The sequence below is a fragment of the Pseudomyrmex gracilis genome, unplaced genomic scaffold (genome assembly GCF_002006095.1).
Source record: "Pseudomyrmex gracilis isolate BER0280 unplaced genomic scaffold, ASM200609v1 scaffold_0, whole genome shotgun sequence".
In the NCBI taxonomy this organism is placed as follows: domain Eukaryota; kingdom Metazoa; phylum Arthropoda; class Insecta; order Hymenoptera; family Formicidae; genus Pseudomyrmex; species Pseudomyrmex gracilis.
Window position 1 is genome coordinate 2,927,918 of NW_018020584.1, and position 21,879 is coordinate 2,949,796.

General features: G+C 37.4%; 2 protein-coding genes across 3 annotated transcripts; both read left to right on the forward strand.

Annotated features, from left to right (window-relative positions):
• Nucleotides 1–1,995: 1,995 nt before the first annotated feature.
• Nucleotides 1,996–3,565, forward strand: LOC109863994 (putative protein TPRXL). Its single transcript, XM_020444750.1, has 7 exons — nucleotides 1,996–2,054; nucleotides 2,142–2,199; nucleotides 2,283–2,405; nucleotides 2,505–2,564; nucleotides 2,664–2,732; nucleotides 2,887–3,087; nucleotides 3,233–3,565. The coding sequence occupies exons 1-7, from the start codon at nucleotides 1,996–1,998 to the stop codon at nucleotides 3,563–3,565; spliced, it is 903 nt and encodes a 300-aa protein (XP_020300339.1).
• Nucleotides 3,566–10,498: 6,933 nt separating this feature from the next.
• On the forward strand, nucleotides 10,499–21,106 carry LOC109858113 (putative lysozyme-like protein). 2 transcript variants are annotated; one of them, XM_020435180.1, is made up of 7 exons: nucleotides 10,499–10,841; nucleotides 14,523–14,672; nucleotides 16,384–16,500; nucleotides 16,593–16,896; nucleotides 17,027–17,277; nucleotides 19,473–19,622; nucleotides 19,954–21,106. In XM_020435180.1, exons 2-7 carry the CDS (start codon nucleotides 14,565–14,567, stop codon nucleotides 20,050–20,052), a joined length of 1,029 nt encoding a protein of 342 aa, XP_020290769.1. In that variant the 5' UTR covers nucleotides 10,499–10,841; nucleotides 14,523–14,564; the 3' UTR covers nucleotides 20,053–21,106. The 2 variants fall into 2 exon arrangements, with proteins under 2 accessions (XP_020290769.1, XP_020290682.1); XM_020435093.1 differs by lacking the exon at nucleotides 10,499–10,841 and adding an exon at nucleotides 13,753–13,894 and having other exon boundaries at nucleotides 19,954–21,103.
• Nucleotides 21,107–21,879: the final 773 nt, after the last annotated feature.

The window sequence follows — 21,879 nt, forward strand, 5'->3', positions numbered from 1 at the left end:
CGCCAACGGACTAACGAATTTTGCACAGTTCGCGAACTTTGGATATCCCTTTCAGCAAAGCGAGATCGACTTCTTCGGGAATCCCGAACTGTTGGCACAGCCACCCGCCGCCACGTATCTTCCTTTGCCGCCGAAAACTAACAACGTCGGCGCTTACGACAATCCGGCTGATAAGAACAGTTCCGGTCCGCAGGAGCCTGTGAAGCTTCAAACCATGAAAAAGAAGTCTTTCAATCTTCACGTCAAGACGCTCAATAACGATCTCGCGCAGTTACCGATCGCCGTGAACAACGGCTTGACCGAAAAAAATGTGTCACGCGAGCCTCTGCTCACTTTTCCGTTTCAAGCTTTAATAACGATCACCAGACAGCAGCTTCCGGCGGCCATGACGATTACGAAAACGCAGCCAAAGGATCACTTCGCGATGCGCACTAGAAATCCTCCCGACGAGTTCCCGCCGTACTTCGAGAAAAACTACACGCTCACCAACAAGACCGGACGGATCAACGTTGTTCTCAATAACGATTTCGCTGCGAACACGAGCAACGAAAAAATAGAACCAAAGGATGAAGAAAAAGAAGAAGAAGAGGAAGATGAGGAACAGAATGTGCGCACGCAGAAGAAGAAGAAAAGCGAGAAGAAAACGAAGAATGCGAAGACGCAGAAATCGTCAAAGACGCGACGACAATCGTCGGTACTCGGCGATTTATTGAGATCGTTGGGTATCCTGAGGAAACTGCCGAAGAACAGTACCGAGGTTAATGTAGTGCCGCCTGTGCTCTCCATCTTGAAAGGTACGAACACGCAGAAGATACAGGTGGCCTTCGAGGAAGAGGTGAGTGGTGTGTATGTGTCGCCTCGGTAAATGAAATAATTTACATTTAAATATCTCTATACGTGCATACATCATTGATATGAAATCAGATTCCATGAGTGATATAAATGACAGATCTGTCACAACTTAAGAAAAATAAACATTTTATTTTTATTCACAAAAGAGTAGCATTTAATGCAACGATTATTGTAAAAAGATGAAATTATCGCAACAATGTTTGTGAAATATAGTTGTAAAAACTATAGTGATCAACAGTTACGCTCGAACACAAAGCGACTTCTAAGCGTGAAAGTTGATCTGCCTTGCGCTTTACTTTGTTATTTAAAATTACGCTTAAACACATATTTTCGAATGTATTTTTTTTTTTTTTTATCTATTTAGTACATCAGTTGACTAAGAAAAAATAAATAAATAATAACGTGATAAAACATTGGTAAAATTTGGAATTTAAAATAGTAATTGAGAAATTAGGTAATAAAGATTTGTGCGATATTATAATCTGGTCTATGAATATGCATTAAAGCGTTGTGGGTTAAGCGTTAAATCTGTTGCTCAAGTGAGGCCCAAAGACAAATTTATCTTCTTTTTTTTTCTCATCGCAACGAACAGAAACGTTAGTAACGCAATCGGTCAATTTACATAATTGCCAATAAAAAACCGAAATGAATTAATCAGTACTTTTTTATGCCATTAACATACTGTTACATTGACTACTAAATTATCAATTAAAATTTTATTGTTTGCTTCAGCCGCCGCCCAATCGAGATAGACGCAATGAAACATTTCAAGCACAAGAGGAACTAAATGTAAACAGTTTGTTTTAATTTTTTACCGCACAATTATTGGATTTTGTTAATTTTTATGTAACACCTAATGTTAAAACATTTTACAGGACGATGATGAGGACGAGGAACAACAGGAGGAAGATGAAGATGAGGAAGAAGAGGGTGGATCTATACAAGCTATAATCGATTTGTTACCGTTAGCTGCGCCAATTCTCGAGGAACTTAGTGATGTACATGAAACAATATATTAACAAAAATTTGTAACACATACAACTATGTACAGCTATAGTAAAATATATAAATTTTATAATTCACAAACAATGTTGGAGATAAAATTTGTCTCAGATAAAACTAATGTGTTTTAGCCGGAAGCTGATGTCGATCTGGCAGAAGTACTTCGTGGCGCACTTCCTCTTCTCGAAGATTTGTCTAATGTAAAGATTAAGAAATTGCTTATACAAAATTGTGTTCGCACGTATTTAAGACAAAATTATATGATAGAATATTTATCTTTTCTATAGCCAGAAGAAGGAGGTATTGATTTCCCTGGAGTTTTGGTGCCACTTTCTCAAAGACTCAGTGAAGTAAGCTTAATCTAATTATGATATTGTGTAATTAAAATTTATGGAAAGAATTAAGCTACACCAAATTGTTTATTTCAGGGACCGGAAGGTCAAGGTAGTGACTCTGGCGCTATTTTAGGACCTCTCATTCAGCTAATAGCGCCATTGATCGGACCTCTTTTAGGTCCCTTGATCGGACCTCTCAGTCGCACGAGTAGTGGTGTAAGGATCTTAGCTTGCAAAATTGAAAAAAAAAACAGTAGTATGATATTTTTATATGAATGTAAAAACTAAATAAGAAGACTATTATTCAAATTTCAGCCCGGAAGTAAAGAGGGATCGGGATCTTTAGTTTCATCACTCGCTGGTCCTTTGAGCGAGGTATTTACACAAGCTTTCTTTGCAATCGAGAGATAAAAATTCATAATTGCAACTGTACAATCTTATTTTTTTTTTCCATCTCTGTTTTCACTAATCTAGCCTCAAGGACCGTACGGACAATCAGTACTGTCGAATCTCATTGCCAGCATCACAGCCAAGCTAAGTAAAGTACGCATCGAACTCTGTCTCATATTTTTCATATAATTACTCGATCGTCTATGATTTTTGTCAATACACATTTCATATAATTTGAGTGGTAAAACTAGAAACAATTGGCCCGACAAAACTATAAATGAAATTATCATTTTTAATTTTATTTCAGGAACTTGCTAAGTCAGCAGGCGATTCGGACGTTAAAGCTCTAGTTAGTTCACTTGTGCAAGGAGTGCTCGCCGGTGCCAGTGCTGGCTCGAGCGGTCCCAAAGGCTACGGTCCCAAAGGTTACGGTAACCGAGACACGTACTACGCGCCCACGACGTACGGCGCTTACGATTCTTACAGTTCTTACGGCACCTACAAACCTGTAAGAAAAAAAAATATATCTCTTTCCCAATCAATCTTGAATTAATTTTTACAATCGCAGAAACTGTTTTTTTTTTTGCGTTCATATCCAATGCGAAAAAAAAAATTAGATTGTCACTTGTCCGAAATACTTTCTCAATTTTTAGTCTACTCCGAATCCAAGCGACATGATTCTCGCGTCGGTCAAAGAGATCATCGGCGCCGTCTTGAAGCTGTCAGCCACGTCATCCACTTCTAGCGCAGGTCTGTCCGGCACATCGTCCAGCTCAAGCGCCAATTTGTCGGCCAAATCTTCAGAGAGCTCCGCGAACGAGAACGAAATGCCCGCGTACGGTGCACCCACGAATCCGCCTTACCCACCGCCTTCGCCACCGCCGAAACCGTCTTACTCGCCTCCGTCTTACTCGCCTCCGTCCACGAACTCTCCCTACGCAACATTTTTGCGAAGACAAACTCGGCATCAAAAAAAGAAATCTTAAGGTGTAAACGTATATATTGTGTAGCTGCTCTCTCGCGATTTATCTTATTTTATCTCCACGTTGTGAAAGTAGTAATCTTTGTGAACACTTCCGCGTGAAACTATACGTGCGTACTTGACGCACTTTTGATACAATGACTGTAAAAATAATAATTCTGTCTCTCGTACACGTCAGTGTAGTTACGCGCGCGAAACTGTGTCTCTAATCTTTTTAACCCAGATGAACCGTTTCGCAATTAGTTTTGTTACTATGAAATCATGTGGGCATTATGCTACGCAAACTGGCTTCTATATAACAGTAATTGTAAGATAATCTAAGTGCACAAGGACAAAAATCACGTCATCGCCGCGGACTTTTTCAGTCTCATTTAAACTGTTACTTCCGAATAATTAAAGCGTGAAACACGAACGAATCAGTCGGTGACACTTTAACAACTGCGCGATTATTGCGTTGCGATTAGAAATCACGAGATACTAGCGCGCATGATATCAGTGTGTGTGTAAATAATAAAGAAACTTATTTATTCGTGCGTAATGATTGTCAACTTTTGGGATTGTTGCTGACATATTCTGATTTTATTCGGCGCGGTGGTTTGATGTTTTATCGAAACAATATTAGTTTTAATCCTAACTACGGAGAATATAATTTTGCGATAGAAAAGCAAATTGTTATTGATTTAGAAAATACTACTGTTTCGTGCGGGAAGAGTTTCTAACATCGATTTCGTTCGAAGCGATACGCAAAACATAAGAATTTCACTCGAGAAGGCGCTCGACGCGTGCGTCAACATCAGTTAAACGCGTTATACGCGTGCCGTATCCGAAATAACAAGCGCGAGAGCTTATCCGGAAGCTCTTATCGGACAAAAGGAGCACTGGAGATGGTCGATTTTCTCGTCTGTATCACGTACCGACAAAATCTCGAGCAAAAACCGACACTCGATCGATAATTGAGGAATGCGGATCCGAGAGAGAGATGATATGTAATCAAGGAAATTACAGAGGCAGGCATTTTACCCCGAGCTGATAAGCTTCGAGTGTGTTTCCGGAAAGACACGGTGTGTCCCGGATTTAAATGACGCTCGTTACACAGTCGAACTGTCCGAGACTCTAACCAGGTAAGCGACGCCGTTAACAACTCGTTTTGTTTTACTAGGAAGCAATATTCTTTCTCTCATGCGTCGCTTTTCTTCTCTCTTCCTTCCCTATTGCCGATAGCATAAACCGGGACATATATCATATCCGCGATTCTTTCGAGCGATTTGCTTCGCATCGAAGGCGATCAGGTTTGACAGTTCACTTGTATTGAAAATGCGTGCACTCGCTTTTTGTAACGAGACTTGTTGCAACACCGGTAATTTGCATTACAAGCCAAAATACTTTCAACGAGACGTTTTACAACATTCAAACGCAGGTTTTTGTAAAAACAAAAAAAAATGACCTTTCCCCTTTCTACTTTCTTAATTCTATCTCTGTCATTTGTGACGTATTAGCCGACGGGGCAAAAGTCTCTCGACGCGGCCCATAAATTGACTGAGGATTTACGCAATTCGCATAAACTAACATTTCATGCTCTCGTTTCTTCGCGTTTCTCCTTCTCGTTCTTCGTAGACACACGCGCACTTCGTTTCACATCTCTTTTACAGTTTACGTGAGGTCGCATGGAAAGAAACATCGCACACCGACTTATTTTAACGACCTTTGAAGTTGAACGAATAGCGCGAGCAAACGGCCAGGTTGCAGACCTACGCGTATAAACGACGTTGCGTAAAACATCGATTTAATTGCCTTCAGCAACAAATCGACACTTGACTCTTTTCGCAAACGACCGGTGAAAGTGTTTTTTTTTTAACATCACGCTCATCTCACGCTCATCATCCCGCAACAGATCCTGTTCCATTTCTTTGAACCGAGCTCTCGAACAGAATCCCTAAACTCCATAAGCTTTCAGTGTCCGACTCTCGCAACGTTTCTATTCTTTACAAGAAACTGTTTCGCGCTTGCATCACACGATACAACTATATTAATCGGCGTGTCTCTGTTCGATTTGCGCACCGGTTTTACTTTCAATACCGGTCGGGATATTTCAATAATAAATTGCGAAGTCTCTCAACCTCGTTATGCTTGCGGAAGTGAAAATTCTGAATTCAGTTGCACTTCCTGAACGTTATGCATGACATTATTCTCGGAAATCATTAAGGATTTGTAACAGATCGAAAGAGACATTAAAAAACGAAACAATTGTTACTTAGTGTCAAATATTTATCTTACAAATAATTCCGTTTTATATGTTTGTGCATATCCGTCGTTCGTTCTCAATAAAAAAGCGAGCGTGTTTTAAAATCCGCGATTGTATAAGGCGACGAATGAAAAGAGACACGATGTGTCGTTATATGATCGAAACGATAGATCTTTCTCAGCGCGATTAATTGATGAATTAACGAGCGAGAAAAAAAGTTAAGAAATTCTCGCGACATATCGCGCTTTTCATTTTGTTTCGTTAAAATGACGAAGACACCGCGACACATTCATTTTCTTTGTTCGCTTGTTTCCCAAGTGAAAGCACATTTTACTGTTTGACCTATAGATCCTTCGCTTATTATTACGGAAGATCATTTTCTTCCGGCAATACCGCGCGCGAGGCGACGCGCGCATGCCATCACTTCTCGTATTACTCGTGCTGCTATTAAGCTCGATACGGTAAAATCGGTGGACCGTAAAAAAATTACTTTCAATAAACAGCGCTGTTAGAAAAACAAACAACCCATTGTTCTATCAATTGAGCGTGACGTGTAATAAAAAAAGAAATAAAAACGATGTTAACTGCTAACTAAAAAAATACTTTCTGAAGAGAGAAATACGAAGCAAATTAGTTCGAGGTAATGAATTTGTTTAAATTAATTTGATAATTAATGCTATTAAGGAAGAAATTTATTTGTAAACTAATTTGTTCTTTAATTTAAGAGAAAGAAAAAAATATATATATATATGAGAAGAAAGATGAGAATTGTTTTAGTAATATTCGATTAATTTACATTTAAGTACATAGTGAAAATCTGAAATCCAACAACCAGCTAAGTATTACTACGAAGAACTATGAAGGCCACAGTCACTTTCTATCGTTAAAGAAAGTGAAACTTTTCGTAGACTCGAGGTTATTCGTTGACCCTCGTACTGTACCTTTACCTCGATCAGCAACACTTTTAGCACGTAACATGTGCACAGATTTGCATTGCGCAATATCTAACTGTGTTTATTTCAATAGTCGATTTTTTTTTAACTGAAATAGACGAAAGAAAATACCGTTAGAATATCTCTTGCGTATTCTGATTTAAATATATAAATTCTGATTATCATAAATATCGGCGATTAGGCACGTATTTTAAACGTAAATTAAAAAAATAAAAAAATAAAAAATAGAAATATCTTACGCAATTCTTATTTTGATTCTCTTTCGCAAGTGCAAATAATTAAGCATTATATAAATGGCATGTTCGTTAAATTTGTTGGGTCATGTTTTTTTCACGTTAATGTGTTAAGCTTACAACACGCTGTCGTTTCGAACATGTAAAATTAAAACAAGACTACTTTCATCATCGGAGATCTTTAAACACGATCAACGGCAAAGCTTGATCCATAATGCGTTACCCATCTATCAGTCGTAAAAAAAACATTTATTGTTGCTTTCGAGCGCCAAAAAGTGAACGGTAAATAATTCACAGTGGGTAGAACACGCAAGATAATTTTTTTTGATCTGAGAAAATTTGTGCGCACAATTAAAGGATATCGAAAATATCGTGCATGTACATGTGCATAGTAAGTGCATTACGAAAAAAATGAAAGTCGCAATAATATTGTTAAGCAACAACAACCTTGATTATTCTTAACAGCTTCTTTGGTATAACATGAGTTATACCAAATAGAATGTAAAAATCCACATTATATGTATCATATCGAGATTTGCTTTACTTGTGAGACTTCATTGTGTTCTGATGTAAACTCATTTATGTTGTGTCAATTTTCTGAACGACGTAAAAGTAGATCATTAGGTGTGACCTCTCTGTCCTGATATCATGTTGATTCAAAGATCGTCCGATGCGTGAGTGTTGCCCAAGAGTGTTCCCGCGAGTGGATCGCCGTGTTCTAGAATCCAAGAATATCAAGGTGCAAAAGAAAAAAAAAATACTATACATCATCTATGCGCATATATTTATTAGTAGAAAAAAACATATACGTATCTTAAACTTGCAACATTTCTATTAAAGATATATAATATATTCCATGATTTATATTTCTCTTAAAGTCTTCTACAATTTTATCCGTATTTTATTTCTCTCAAAATCTTCAATAATTCATGTCCCTAAGCCGTAGAGAACAGGATTTTTTGTTTATAATCGCCGGCCGACCATTTTCAGAGCGGATGATATTGCAAAAAAACATCTGTTTATGTTCGTCTAAGAAAACGATTCATCGGATTATGGACGGAGCCGGAGCTTGCGAAACGCGAATTGGAACGGACGTATTGAATAGATGCATCTCATTGAGCCGGACATTCCGGGCCAAGATGCAGAAACGCATCTAAGCGCGCGTAATTATAAGCAATTTCGCCATATAAAATTGACTCTGCAGTGTCAGCTGTCACGGATGGGAGACGATGCTCTTCGACAATAATTACGATAGAACCTTAAGGCGCGTCGCGATCCGTCTTGCATCACGATCGCCAACTTTACATTGTCGCATGGAGCGGCGATGTAAACTATAAATTATTTGTGACACAACGATGGTATAAATTATATTTACAAAAAGCATATTCTTTCATATTCTTTCTTTACGAAATATCTTGGTGAAAAAAAAAAACGTTAATGTCCACAAAAAAACTGGTTCTATTTTACAAATTGCTAATGTCGACAAACCAGTAACATGTGATTATATCTGATATTTAATTCAACTTTTTGCATAAACTTTGTTATGCATAAATGTATATAATTAGCACATCTTGAGGTAATTTTGAAACCCAACATTTTGTTTTTGTCACATAACGATTTACAATAATCGGATAAATCTCACAACGCTAATAATAAGATCAACACATCCTATAACGTGTAACGGAAGCGCATTAGTTATGCGATAAATATATACACGGAAGCCGGCGAACATTTTTCAGCATCGTGTACCCTTACGAAACAGTAGATGATAGATCTGTCTGTGCGGATTGCGCAAGTAAGAAGTTTCTACAACGGTCGCGCGATGATCTAAATCCGATCGAACCTGCCATTATCCGGCACATTATTGCACACTTCACTGCAAATCCATGTGTGTTACTTTAACACATTTTTTCTGTGTAATTTTAAGATTACACGCTTATCCGTGTTATTTAAACACACATAAATGTGTAATATGATAATTTTATGCAGATCGCATGTGTGTTAAAATGCGTAAACATCTAAAATGTGTAATAAAATAAAACATAGTTTTAAACACAAGTTTTAGACATGTTAAAATAATACATATTTCTCGTTTTACACGTTTGAACAGATAAACGTTTCAAAATTAAAACACTTCACAAAATACACATCAAAATTGTCGTTGTCTCTGCGTAGAAAGTTGCGCGCGCATCAATCTTTCTTTCTCGCTCCTTCCAGAGTACAGAGATATGTTAGGACAAGTACAGCGCGGCGGAAAGAAGTGTGCTGACGTGCAATATATGTTTAATGTGATTTGTGAAAATTTAATATATTTTTTATTTAATATGAAGAAGAAAGTGTACTGTTTAATCGGTGAACGTTGTAAACGCATTACGTTTTCATCTAAAAAATATATCTCTGACCTTCAAATTGTACGTGCAACTTTAATAGAAGCCAGCAATAACGATGTAGTGTTACAATCAATGATCAACAACAAAGAAATCATTTTACAAAAGTTTGATGCCGATCGAAATAATAAATTATGTGATATTGAAGAAGATGATGAAATTGAAGACAAAAGTGAGGTTAACGTACTTTTTTTGTATGAAAAACATAGACGTATAATATATAGACTGCGCGTTCCCTACCTTTGCCATGTTAAGAAAATGTCTTCAACGTTGAGAGAGAGACAGCTGGTGTTGAATAGTAGCCTCATCTTTGTCTAGCGAAGTAGTAGGGTAAATGATAGAGAAAGAGTTACTATTCAAAGTATGTTGTCTCTCTCAACGTTGAAGACATCTTTTCAGCCAAACGCGCAGTCTATATATTGTACGTCTATGATGAAAAACCATCAAGCCTCGTACTCGAATCATCACCATCTACTGGTTTTATTTCTGATGTTTCTCAAGAGAGACAAATCAATGACACGTATAACATGAACGTCAAAATATTACATACTGAACCAGGTGATAAAAGTTTGGAAGCTCGACGTTTTCTTAGGAGAACAAAATAATAATGTTTTAATATTTTTAAAGAATACTGCACTATGACAAACTTTATTATACCATAGTTATCTAAGTTTTTCACATTGCAGCTTTTTTGAAACATAAATATTATTATTCTGTTCTCCTATGAAAACGTAGAGCTTCCAAACTTTTATACGATAATATGTCGTTTATTACACACAACAAATTATACATTTAAAACGTATTAATTTAGTGAGTTAAATCAACACGTATTAAGCGTGTTCCAATTTTAAACACTAAGAAACGTATTAAAAATGACTTCAATAAAAACACACGTCAAGTGTGTTAAATTAACACACTTGGATTTGCAGTGTACACAGGTCTATGTGTCTGTTGATCCGTCATCCTCCGCGCCGATTCCGTGTCGCCGTCACGCGACGCTGAAATTGCGGGCATAAATTTCTTCGCTCACCTTCGTCACAGTCGTTCGCGCCGCCACGTGTTGCTTCGCGCGGTCAATTTCCCCGTTACAACTTTCTTTCGCGAAGAACGGCGAACGTTCGCGCTCCTCCGCTTTTATTCCGGCACATCGCCGCGGCGTGAATCAAACGTTTCAATTTCTAACTATCGACGGCTCGCGAACAAATGGTCTTTCGCACTTAGTTCTTCCCACGCGACACACGTGTGCACGATCCTTCGCGCGGCGTCGTCGTCGCCGATCGATAATCGAGAAGATGTTCGCGGCAAAGGTCGCGGTTACGCGAAAATAGTCAATCGCTTGGGACGTGAGTGACATCATTGAGTTGGTGCGCGTCGCTAACTAGTATGGATCGTTGCGACAGTTCGACCTAGTGTGCCTGGTAGTTTTTGAGGTCGACGAGATCAAAGATCGAGCAGCTGAAAGAAGGTAAGTAAAATTGCGAAAAATAACGAGACGAATAAAATTATTGCAAAAAAAAAAAGGCTATATTTAACCGTACATTTAGCTCGAGAGTATACGAGCAAATGCACGTAAATTATTAATCAAGAATTGTTAATCAAAAGAATCTTGCTGTTCAGAAAGAGCATCGAGTGAGTCAACATTTAAGGTACATGTGACTTTTGCCTTTTCGATTCACTAATATATTCGCCAATAAATTTATCGAATACTATTATGTGTGATTTTTTATAGAAAGTTCAAGGTGTTACACCACAAGATCAATCATCTCGATACCTGCATGTGTGCAATACAAACAAAACACATAGTTGCAGCATATATTTATAACATTGCTTCTTGCGTACACTCGTGCCAATGTACAACGGCATAAAGTATTTTTTTCTCATTTATACGCGATATCATTGAAACGTTTCTTGCAATATTTAATATGCATTTGCCATATAATTACACCTTAGATTCCATCTTAGATCAAAAAAAAAAAAAAAAAAAACGCAAGTTGCGTACAAGAAGGAAATCGCTATTATATTTTTCTTTGACCTCTCGGTGATATTATATCGCGTTTTTTTTTTTTTTTAATTCTCTTTATAGAATTCGATCGTATACAGGTATACGATCGTATACGTGTTTTACAGGAATAAAATTCAAGATATGTAAAAAGAGCAGAGATTACATAATAACATTTTTACTTTCACGGCGATTGCACTTTCGAAAATGCGATCGATGTACAATTTCGGATCGGTTCCCAGGATATGAGCCAGAGACCGGGTTTTACGTAAGCCTGAGGATTTTGATCTCGAGAGTGTGGAATTTTGCTCCTCTTTCTGCTTTCTTCTTACAGAGGATTACCGAAGTGCGTTACTCTCTCTTTCAATTGGAAAGCCACTCGCGGTTTCTTCGCGGTTGAAATGCTGTGTGCGTCTGCGCGCGTGATCGCTGCGCGGCGCCACTTCACGAGCGAGTGTCGAACACTAGTCTGACTACACAGGACACCTTTACTACTTAAAGTTCTATTTAAACAGAACGGTTGACTTTAATCGAGCATTTGAATGTTTGAAGAAACGTTCGATTGTTTACACTAACTTGATCCCCGACATTGTTTTTTCTTAACTTTTATGAATTGCATATTTGTATTCACTCAGTAAACTATAATTTTATCTCACGTTGGAATCAATCCGTTAACACAAATGTAAAATACTTAACATGCGCGTTATATATTCAAGTTTTTATTCTAGCAATTTCTGTCATGCGAATTATTATTGCGATATTGTGTTTCAAGTGGCGAAATTGCATTATCGTAGCCTAGATTGTATCATTTCATTGCTCATGTAACGCATATAAATGACGAACCTCAAATGTAAAGGAATTCATTGAGCAATTGTCCTACAAAACTCCCACTATTGTTGAACAGAACTTGCGCGTTGGAATAGTTTGCTCAAACATGCAGGCGGTAAATGCATTCCGAAAATATGCGCAATAAATGCCTGCAAATTGTTTGTCGTGATTGTCTCTTTGACGCTTCTCTCGACAAGCGCGCGTCGCTAACAGGGTTTCGCTAAACTTCGAATTTTAACGTTGTCAAATCGTCATATCGAACGGTCAATTTAATTCGAGATTGTTGCAATTCTTACCGTTATTATAAAATTCAAACGATAGTGAGATCAGAGATCAACGAGCACATGATACAATTACAAAGTGAATATATTCTGTTTTTGCGTGTAATGATGATTAGTGATCGCAAGAGTCAATTTACCATCGAAATTAATGGAGAATTTCTTCAAGCCGTCACCTCTGACTTGTCGATTTCCGTTGACAGTTGCGTATTATCACAGTTGACAGGTGTATATCATTACGCGACGTGGAATTTATTTTAACGAGACATTTCTCAAGCGAACTTTATTCGAGTAATTTTGCCACGAATCGTGCGCGCTAAAACGTTTTGCGTAATATCTGAGATAACACACAAATAGTTAATATGAGATAACATACAAATTTGTTATGCCAAGTCAGTGTGACGATTCTTCGCAATTGTTTGAATAGAATATACTACGAACGAGTATAAAGTCGAGAAAGCGAGAGTCTCTGAACGCGAGTGTTTGCGCTTTGAAATCACGCAATAAATATACTATTGATGCACATTCAATTGCGCGCACTTCGCACACGCGAACTCGTAGAGATGTCGATGGATTGTAGGCTATAGTCGATTTTCTAAACTTAAATAATCAATTACAATTTCCAGACGATAGCGCTGTCGAAACTACGTACGTTATTGATTCCTATTGTTATATTTGTTCACATGACGAGGAAGAAAACAAATACAACGAACAATACCGAAAGCGAACTCTCACGCTTAACGCCCACGCTTTATAATCATCTTCTTTTATTATCTCGGAAAAAGATGATATATAATTGGGGAACAAAAATGATCACAATTAAACGAACATGTATAGATAATAATAATTCTTCTCTTTCGTTTCCCACGCCTTATTGTTACTTCTACACAGAGCGTGACTAGTGGGATCAACTATTACGTACAGAAGGACATCGAAAGGAAAGGTACATTTGAGCTTCGTTCAGTTTTCAAAACTTTTATGAAACAATAAAACAAAAAATATTATTTTCCCCCCGTTTAAATAGCTTCTGCGTCAGATTTAGCGATAATTTCCAAACTCGAGCGCAATAGTTTGACGTGTTAAAAGCGCCAGCTAAGTAAAGATAAGAGAGAAGTGAAGGAGAAGGGTAGTCTTTCGCGCTGGAGAGGGCTATGGATGATGCCGGCCGGCTGAGCGGGTTTTGCGAACGGAGTGAATTGGAAGGCGCCCCACCTGCGGGAGGCGAGGTTCGCGCGGTGGTCTGCTCGATTCTCGATTCTCGAAGGGGCACACATGCTCGCCTTCGGCTCCCCTTCGACTTCGTAAGACATCGGGACCTCCTTCACCGTGGTCCTCAAACGAGCCTCGCACTCCGCCAGGTGCACAACTCCTCACGCACTCGCTCGCTCGCTCCCACACGCCGCGCCGGCGCTCGTAAGTCCACGCAAATTCTTCCTTATGCATTTGTGTTCGTCACGTGACTTTGCTGAACTTGCTTGTTTGTTTGTTTGGATTTTAATTTTTGCATAAACGAAATGTTTGTATCGCGCGCACATTGTCAAAATTACAATCTGTTTTTAGTTTTGACACTTGCCGCGAACTAAACAAATATACACGTGCTAAGTTCTTTTTTCTCATATTTTTCATTCACTTATGCTTTTTCTGTGTTATTACTTTGTGATCACTTGTTTTGTTGTGTTTTTATTTATCTAATTATATTTGCAGTTTTACGATTTATTTACGATGTAATTCATGAACGAACGGTCTGACGTTTTCAAAAATTGACGATCAGCTGATTGACAGCTGATTTTTTATTGACACTTTTAAAGATAAAGTTAAGTTTTATGTTTTACAAGTAGCATGTGAAAATTGTTTGCATTTGTTTCTCCCGAGTGTATCAATTTGTTTACTAGAGGTCGAATTATTTTAACCAAAATTAATTCAAGTTTACTTACATCCGTACTTACATAAGCAGTCCTTTCACTCAGCATTTAAGATTGACTTTCAATTTTATTACTACCGGGAATCCTCATGTGAAGAGACATCTGTTTATTTTATGCAGATTGAATCGATATATTAAATCGACCGAGAAGAAGAAAGCACAATGCGGATATTTTGTGCGCTCTGCGGACTGTTCTTGGCCATTGCCATTGTCAATTGCAGTCCTGTGGTGAAGCGAGAAACGGAAGAGGAACTCAATCCGTTGAACGATGTAAGTGTTTTTCATCTCTGTTTTTCATCATTCTCTCTTGAAACACACATCAATGCACTTTGCACATGTCACCATTTTGTCTTCGCACAATGTGAACAGTAAATTATGCTTCCATTCTTTGGATTTTTTTAGTCACGCGTAGGAAGTTGGAAGAAACGTTAGATATTGCCTGGAATTATCTTAGAAAGTAAGAGAATGAAATCGAAGAAGAGAGTTGCAATTGTGTGCACATTTCGTTCTTTAATGAAGTAATTTGAATTCCGAGAGACATTCGCGCGCTAAACTGTTGGCGGTCTCTCACTCGAGACACTAGAATAGAATTTTATTGCATCTGACGTGTCATTACACACTCGTCGCGAGGTTTTCGTGAGAAAATTGAGACGCGGAACATTAAACGCGATTGATTATTTTGCAACACACAAACTGCATTGTTACAAAATGTCCAAGTGAGACAAGAATTCGGCAAACTGCGTTACACAAAGTTGCGTGTGTCCTTCCTTTCCTTTCTAAGCGCGACACGTTGAATAAATAAGCCACTGCCTTCACTCGACCTAAAAAGAATAGTTCGAAAGATATTACCGCACGACAAACAATGACAAATAGAAATGTAAAGTTCAAGTTGTGAGTTTAAAAGTAAAACATTCGCGAAAATTCTCGCAATAATTTTGCGTTAATATGGCAAAGAAAATTCGATTCAATTACACACAATGTAAACATATCTTATACAAGTTACAAAAGAGATCTCGTAGATTATATAAATATTTATCCCGCGGATTGATTCTCTAAAGTGAAAGTTTCTCTTATATTCTTCATTTTTTCGCGTCGCGACATCTCTTCCTTGTTGTAACGCCGGACGGTCAATTTTGATACATTTGTAATCGGAAATGCTTATCTTCGAGAGGAAATGTGCTCGTCGTCGTCGTTGTCGTCGTCGTCGCGCGAAAACGAGTTGTGTCGGAAGCGAGACGTGCGTCGCGATCCAATCGTACGTGTGTAATGTTAGCTAAAAGCAAACTGTAAACTGAAGGAAAAAAAGAAAGAAGACGACCGAGAATATACGAAAAAGCGAGAAGCACGATCCTAGAGAACAAGTCATGAGTGAAAGTGGTCAGCGTCGCCTTTACGAACTCAAACACGTAGATAGATACAAACGCGACGAAATCTTTGCGATAGTCACGTGGCGTACGTACGCCGCCGCCGCCGCCGCCGCCGCACGGTGACGATGAAGTATCGATGTTATTGCATTAGCGATCGCATTAACATATCGGAACGCGCGCGATTCCGTTAGCTAGACAATCGTTGGCACGCGCCAACCTCGCTCGTCTCAAATGAAAGCGGAGTTGCATAATGGTTATAATTGCGTGTGAGAGATATAATAGCGTCAAATTATGTAAACATCGTGAGAATCGCAATTGTAACGATTTCTTTTCGATTGAACGTTGTAGAAATTGTTTTCGAGGGTCAAAGTTGTTGTACATCTTGATGACCTTATGCTACATTCGTCATTACGATTATAAATTCTAAATAGAAGTTGCGAAAAAATTACACATTTCAGACAAATTATTACTTGCGGAAAACTCTTTTGTTTTTTCTCTCTACTTCTTTTCTCTCAGAATATCGTCTGAGATTATTAAGCTTGTTCTTCTTTCATTTTATAGCATTTTTATTTGATTAAGTAAAAAAATATAATTATTATCTCTGTTACAATTAGGTTTACGTGATCGAAGTTGATGGGAACGAGGCTGACGGCGAAAGGGGTAACAGGGATAAGAGAAAGATCGGTGTCACACTTGGAGTGACGAATGGCATCATCAGCTTTGTTTTTAGTGTAAGAACAATTAATAAATCTTTAGAAAAATCTCTTGTTGCTTAAAAAACAAAACTTTCCTCTAATTTAATAGATAATTATGTATTTTGTAGAAATTGGATTCCTTCATCGATTCGAAAACGAGAGCGCTCACAGCTCTCGACGAGTCGAACCGGGCGAAAAATGCCGCTTTCGGCATCGATCCCAACTCTTCAGCCACGAAGCAGTTTCTCACTAATTTAGTGTCTCAGAAGGTTCAGGCCGCGACAGGTAGCATCGGTCCGCTTTTGAACAGCGCAACGACCCTCGTTTCGGGAGCCTCGGCCGGCTTGTCGAACGCGCTTGTCTCGAAGGTCGCGCCATTAAGCTCCATTGTCGGTGGTCTTAGCGGTGGTTCCGGCAGTAGTTCTGGTACAGGTGTGTAAAGTTACCCGAAATCTTTTCCGAGACCGTTTTTTTTCTGCATATAACTTTCAATCGCGCGACATCGCATTACTTTGTACTTCAGATTGAATTGTTTCTTGTGCGAAACTTATTTCTTGTATAGGTAATGGCGCGGGTACTGCCCAGGCGATCAATACGGATTCGAATATTTTGAGCTCTCTCTTAAGCACAGGACTTAACTCCTTGTCGACTCTCAGTCAGAGTAGCGGTAACGCTAATACAGGAGGCGGCGGTTCGACCGGAAGCAGCGGTGGAGCAAGCGGTGGAGCGAGCGGTGGAGCGAGCGTTGGCGCGAGCACCGGCGGTGGAGCGAGTGCTGGCGCCAACCTCGGAGCTTTTGCTAACTTCGCAGGGGTAGGATTGCAATAAGTTCTTTTTATTTTTGTAAATTGCTGTGACATATATTTGAAGTCTCACTCTTGTATGTCGTCTGTTCTCTATCTGACACGTAACGTATAAGCTGTCTCTGCTAGAACTCTGATACATTTTATGTGTGCAACAAGTGTTTTCTATTTTTTTCGACAAAAAAATGACGATCTTTAACAAACTGTGATAAAACGCACTTTTGTTTAACATACCTGGACGAAGATGAGAACGTATATCTGGCGGGGAGGAGGCTATTGCTATTAGTTTTGTGAATAATAATTAATTCTTTACGCTACAAGAAAATTAATTATGATGACTGCATGATGAAATGCATGATGAAATGTACGAGGAAGATCTCTTTATAATGTTACAAAACTTGTTTTTATAAAACATTTTTCGTGGATGAGCTATCGTTTAGCAGCTGCTGCATGTAAAACTCTCTGGCTTTCTAATTTGTTTTATTAATTTTCTCTTCACAATGTAAAGTCTCACATTTAACACTATAGCTTATCTTCAAATAGAACCAGTTAACATAACTTCAATCTCTTCTCGCAATAGTCACAGAACATATGTAGGTGCTTTTTATCGTGTTTGTTCGGTTGCCTTTCTCCGTGCTTCGAAACTAGCTCGACATATAATCGAATGCTGCAAAAAGTCCGCGGTTGCGCCACACACGTTTCTCATTAAATTTCTGACTAAACCGACTAACTGTCGTCCCCGAATTTACAACATCCTTATCATCCTCGAAAGACATAACTTTACAAGACGAGATCTTTCGATATTTAGTAGTCGCAAATGATATCCATCATTAAGTGAAAACATTTTAAGGTGAAAACATTGTAAATAAACCTTAAATGTTGTACATAAACAGTATGATTACGTGCCACCGCAAGCGGCGTATTAATGGCAGCTTAAAAGGCGGGCGGGATAAAACGGGCCAATGGAACGCGAACATTGGACTAAGGATTTTAACGTCTGGGACCAGCGAGCAAGAACGCTTGAGAGAAGATACAACCCTAGGAAACAATGCGATAAATTAAAAATACTCAAAACAAAACCAAAAATATTGAGACGGACGGTACAGAGACTTTTACACAAGCAGAAGAATTCCATGTAATATGGAATGTGGATTTTTGTTTTTCTAGTTGCTGGGCCGATAAACGGCAGGAGATCTTCCCCCTCTGTCAATAGAAGTCCTCCGATAAAAAAAAAAGTATATTTTTAGAGCCCAAGCACAAAACGAAAAATAAAGCAGAGAGAGAGAAAGAGAGAATAACGGAATTCCGCAGGAAATATTCTCTTGAAGAATCAACGTCCTCCCCCTTCGGTTAAATTGTTAGGCTGCGCTGTGTGTCTAATATAAATTGCAGAAGAGTAGCGTGAATCGATTTGCCATCGTGAAAGCTGTAAATAACTTTAATAGTAGTCTCTCCTCAGGCGAGACAAACTCGAGAACTACTGCTGTGTGTAAATGACATGTAAATAGCGCGTGCAAGCGCTCTATTAATACATAAAAATGAATGATGTTTAAAATATTGATAATATATATATAATATAATGTTGGATATCAAATAAATCTACAATTATATTTTTGTCTACTATATGTGGCAAACTTATTGTAGAGCAGTATCACCTAAACGAATCTTTTCCCACATCCTTTTATCTGAAAATCTATTTATTTGCATGTACAATCTTTTTATTCGTAATTTGAATATTTAATGATTGAAATTTATTTATTAAAGTTACAAAATTTAAAAGTACGCTTTGACATTTTTGTTAAGTATATTTTTTGCTTACATCAATAAACTTTTAGATAAATATACAAAAATGTTTCATTTCTTTGTTTGTAAAAAAAGTCTAATTTATATAAATAAAATACGAATTATTCGAAAAATCCTTCTTGTAGTAATTAATTTAAACTGGTGAAATAGAAAAATTATGAAAATAAACGTGTGTAATGTCTGTAACCTATCTATAATAACCTATCCTATCCTACCCTTAATCCTTATCTATATCTCGTAAGGATTACAAATACAAATGTAAATATTTACACACGGATTTTCAAATTTTGCGTAATTTTCATAATGTTTTTATTTCACTAGGTGATGAAATGCATTAATTAACAGAAAGAGAGAGAAAAAGATAGAGAACCGAATAAATCTGTTCTTTATTTGTGTGCACAGATAGGAACTAGACCTCCTCCTACTACCACCACAGAGGACACTGTCATATTCGATAGGACAAAAGTTTCTTTAGATGTACCATCGAGAGCATTCGCCACAGGTTTTACCGTGGTAACTAACGTTAGCAAAATTCTCAACAGTGTGATTCTGGTAAGCATGTATATAGTTGAAATATCTACTCTTATTAGATCGCGATCTGGAAAAAGAAAAAGTATAACTGCTTCCGTTGACGCGCGAGTTCGAGCTCTTGCGACGATCATTCTCCACAGAATCGCACCCAATCGATTAACATAATCTAATCGCCCTTCACTCTAGTCGATGGATAAATATTCCTTTCATATGATATAGTACAACAACGCGAGTTCGACTTCTCCGCTCTCCCGATAGAAAAACTATTAATTTTTATATTTTACTTCTATGTATATAAATTGACTTGTTGATTTTTTCTTGTCTTTAACGATTGATCTATTTTGATTTTTAGAACTCAGCTCGTCGAACACAAACGTTACTGGAGATCTTCAAGCCGTTCTTTCGTGGTGTGTTCGCTATAAAAGGTCTACCATCGGATAATCAGAAATAAACGTTATTTCTGAATATCGAGAGAAACTTCTTACTTACTTGCTCACAACGATCGTGTTTCATTTAAGAAACATATCTCAAGTTCCGATCACACACGGTAATTTTTTGGATAGAATAACTGACGAGAGCTTACGAAAGCTGCTTCCCAAAGTTCGATAAAATTCGTAGATTTTATTTAAATAAAATTTTAGATTAAAGAATATTTTATAATTATTGTATAATCATGTGTCGAGAATTCTTCGCTTTTATTATCGTGCAATTGTTACTTATGGCGCCATATTTTTGTCTCATCTTTTATCTACTATTTTTGTGTACATCCTACTTGCTTTCCCAATAGTTTCTCGCATGACTCGAAAACTGGCGTTGTAAGTGACAGACTCGCTTTCAATTAGCGAAAGCGTATATATGAGAAACAGGTATTTTTTGTATGTATGTATGTATAAAAATTAAAGATGGACGATGAAGTGATTTTAGAAATAGTTTAGATAGATTCTTTTTTGTTACAAATAAAGCGCTTAGTGATCATTCTTCTAAATACAATAAACATACCAAAAAAACACACTAATACATAAATATAATAAGAGAGAAAAGCGAGAACAATCAAAACTAATTTATATCTCATATAAATCTAGTTTCCATTTTTGATAGTAGCCATAAAGAATCTTCAGAGGTTTCTCTGACGTGTGCATTGTTTTGTAATAAACTCTGTGCTATAATCTATCAACTCTCACAAATGAAATATCGTCGTTGCAACACACACATAAGCTAGTGCTAAGCCGTGTAGCGCGAAAAATATACATACGTTAAACGACGACTTTTTATAAGAAACTGGTTTATTATGCAACATAGGCAGAAGGTATAAAAAAAATTCTGCAAATCTATATTATCCATTATTAATAAGTGCATGTTGTTGTACTCAATAATATATATTATACGTAACGAACTGTGCGCATTGTATTATACAAGATCAAGCGGTCAGGGTGTCTGTAATAATTAGTAATATCGAAAACTCTATGACCATGTAACATTTTTACTGATCATGCGACAAGAATGCATCAGGCAAGTGCGAAGACTTGCAACACAGAATTGCGTTCTTTATTTAATAAAAAAACAAAGAAAATTAATATTGTTGTATCAAAAATGTACATGTATTTCTTAAAAATTAATTACAACGTGTTTATATGACTCCAATTATTTGCAAAGATTTACACCTCTTCTGAATTAATAACATCTTACTGTACTGAAAAAAAAGCACTTTTTCTCGTGCGTGTTAAAGTTCATCAAAAGCGATTGAGAAAAGATAATTTGCATGACTCTCGGGTTCAGCAACCTCTTGCGCGAGTTTTCTTTTAACGTAAAAGCCAACGACGGACATGGGATCATAGTACAAAAATAAACTACAGCGTGCAAAGTTCGAGGAAAAATTGCGACAGACGTCACACCTGGCGGAAAGAATGTAAGTAAAAGAATTGGCCAAGTATCTGATAAAAACAGAAAACACAAAAACCAGTCTTTTATATAATCTAGAATTTGAAATTGATACAAGCTCTTTCATAATTCTTGTGTTAATAATAATAATATATAATAATAATATTCTTCTGATTATTTTATTCATTTGATAAGTGCTATTAGTCAGCATAGTTTTAAAAAAATATAATTACATCTTAAGAACGCGCACACAATTAATTGTAAATTGGATTTTCGAACAAAATAATTTTTTGGCACCATCTGCAGCTGTTGTTTAATTACTATTACTTAATAAATCTCGGTGATTGCTTAATTGTTGTAAATGCAGCGTCGAAAGTGCGTATCGTGTCTCGCATCAAAA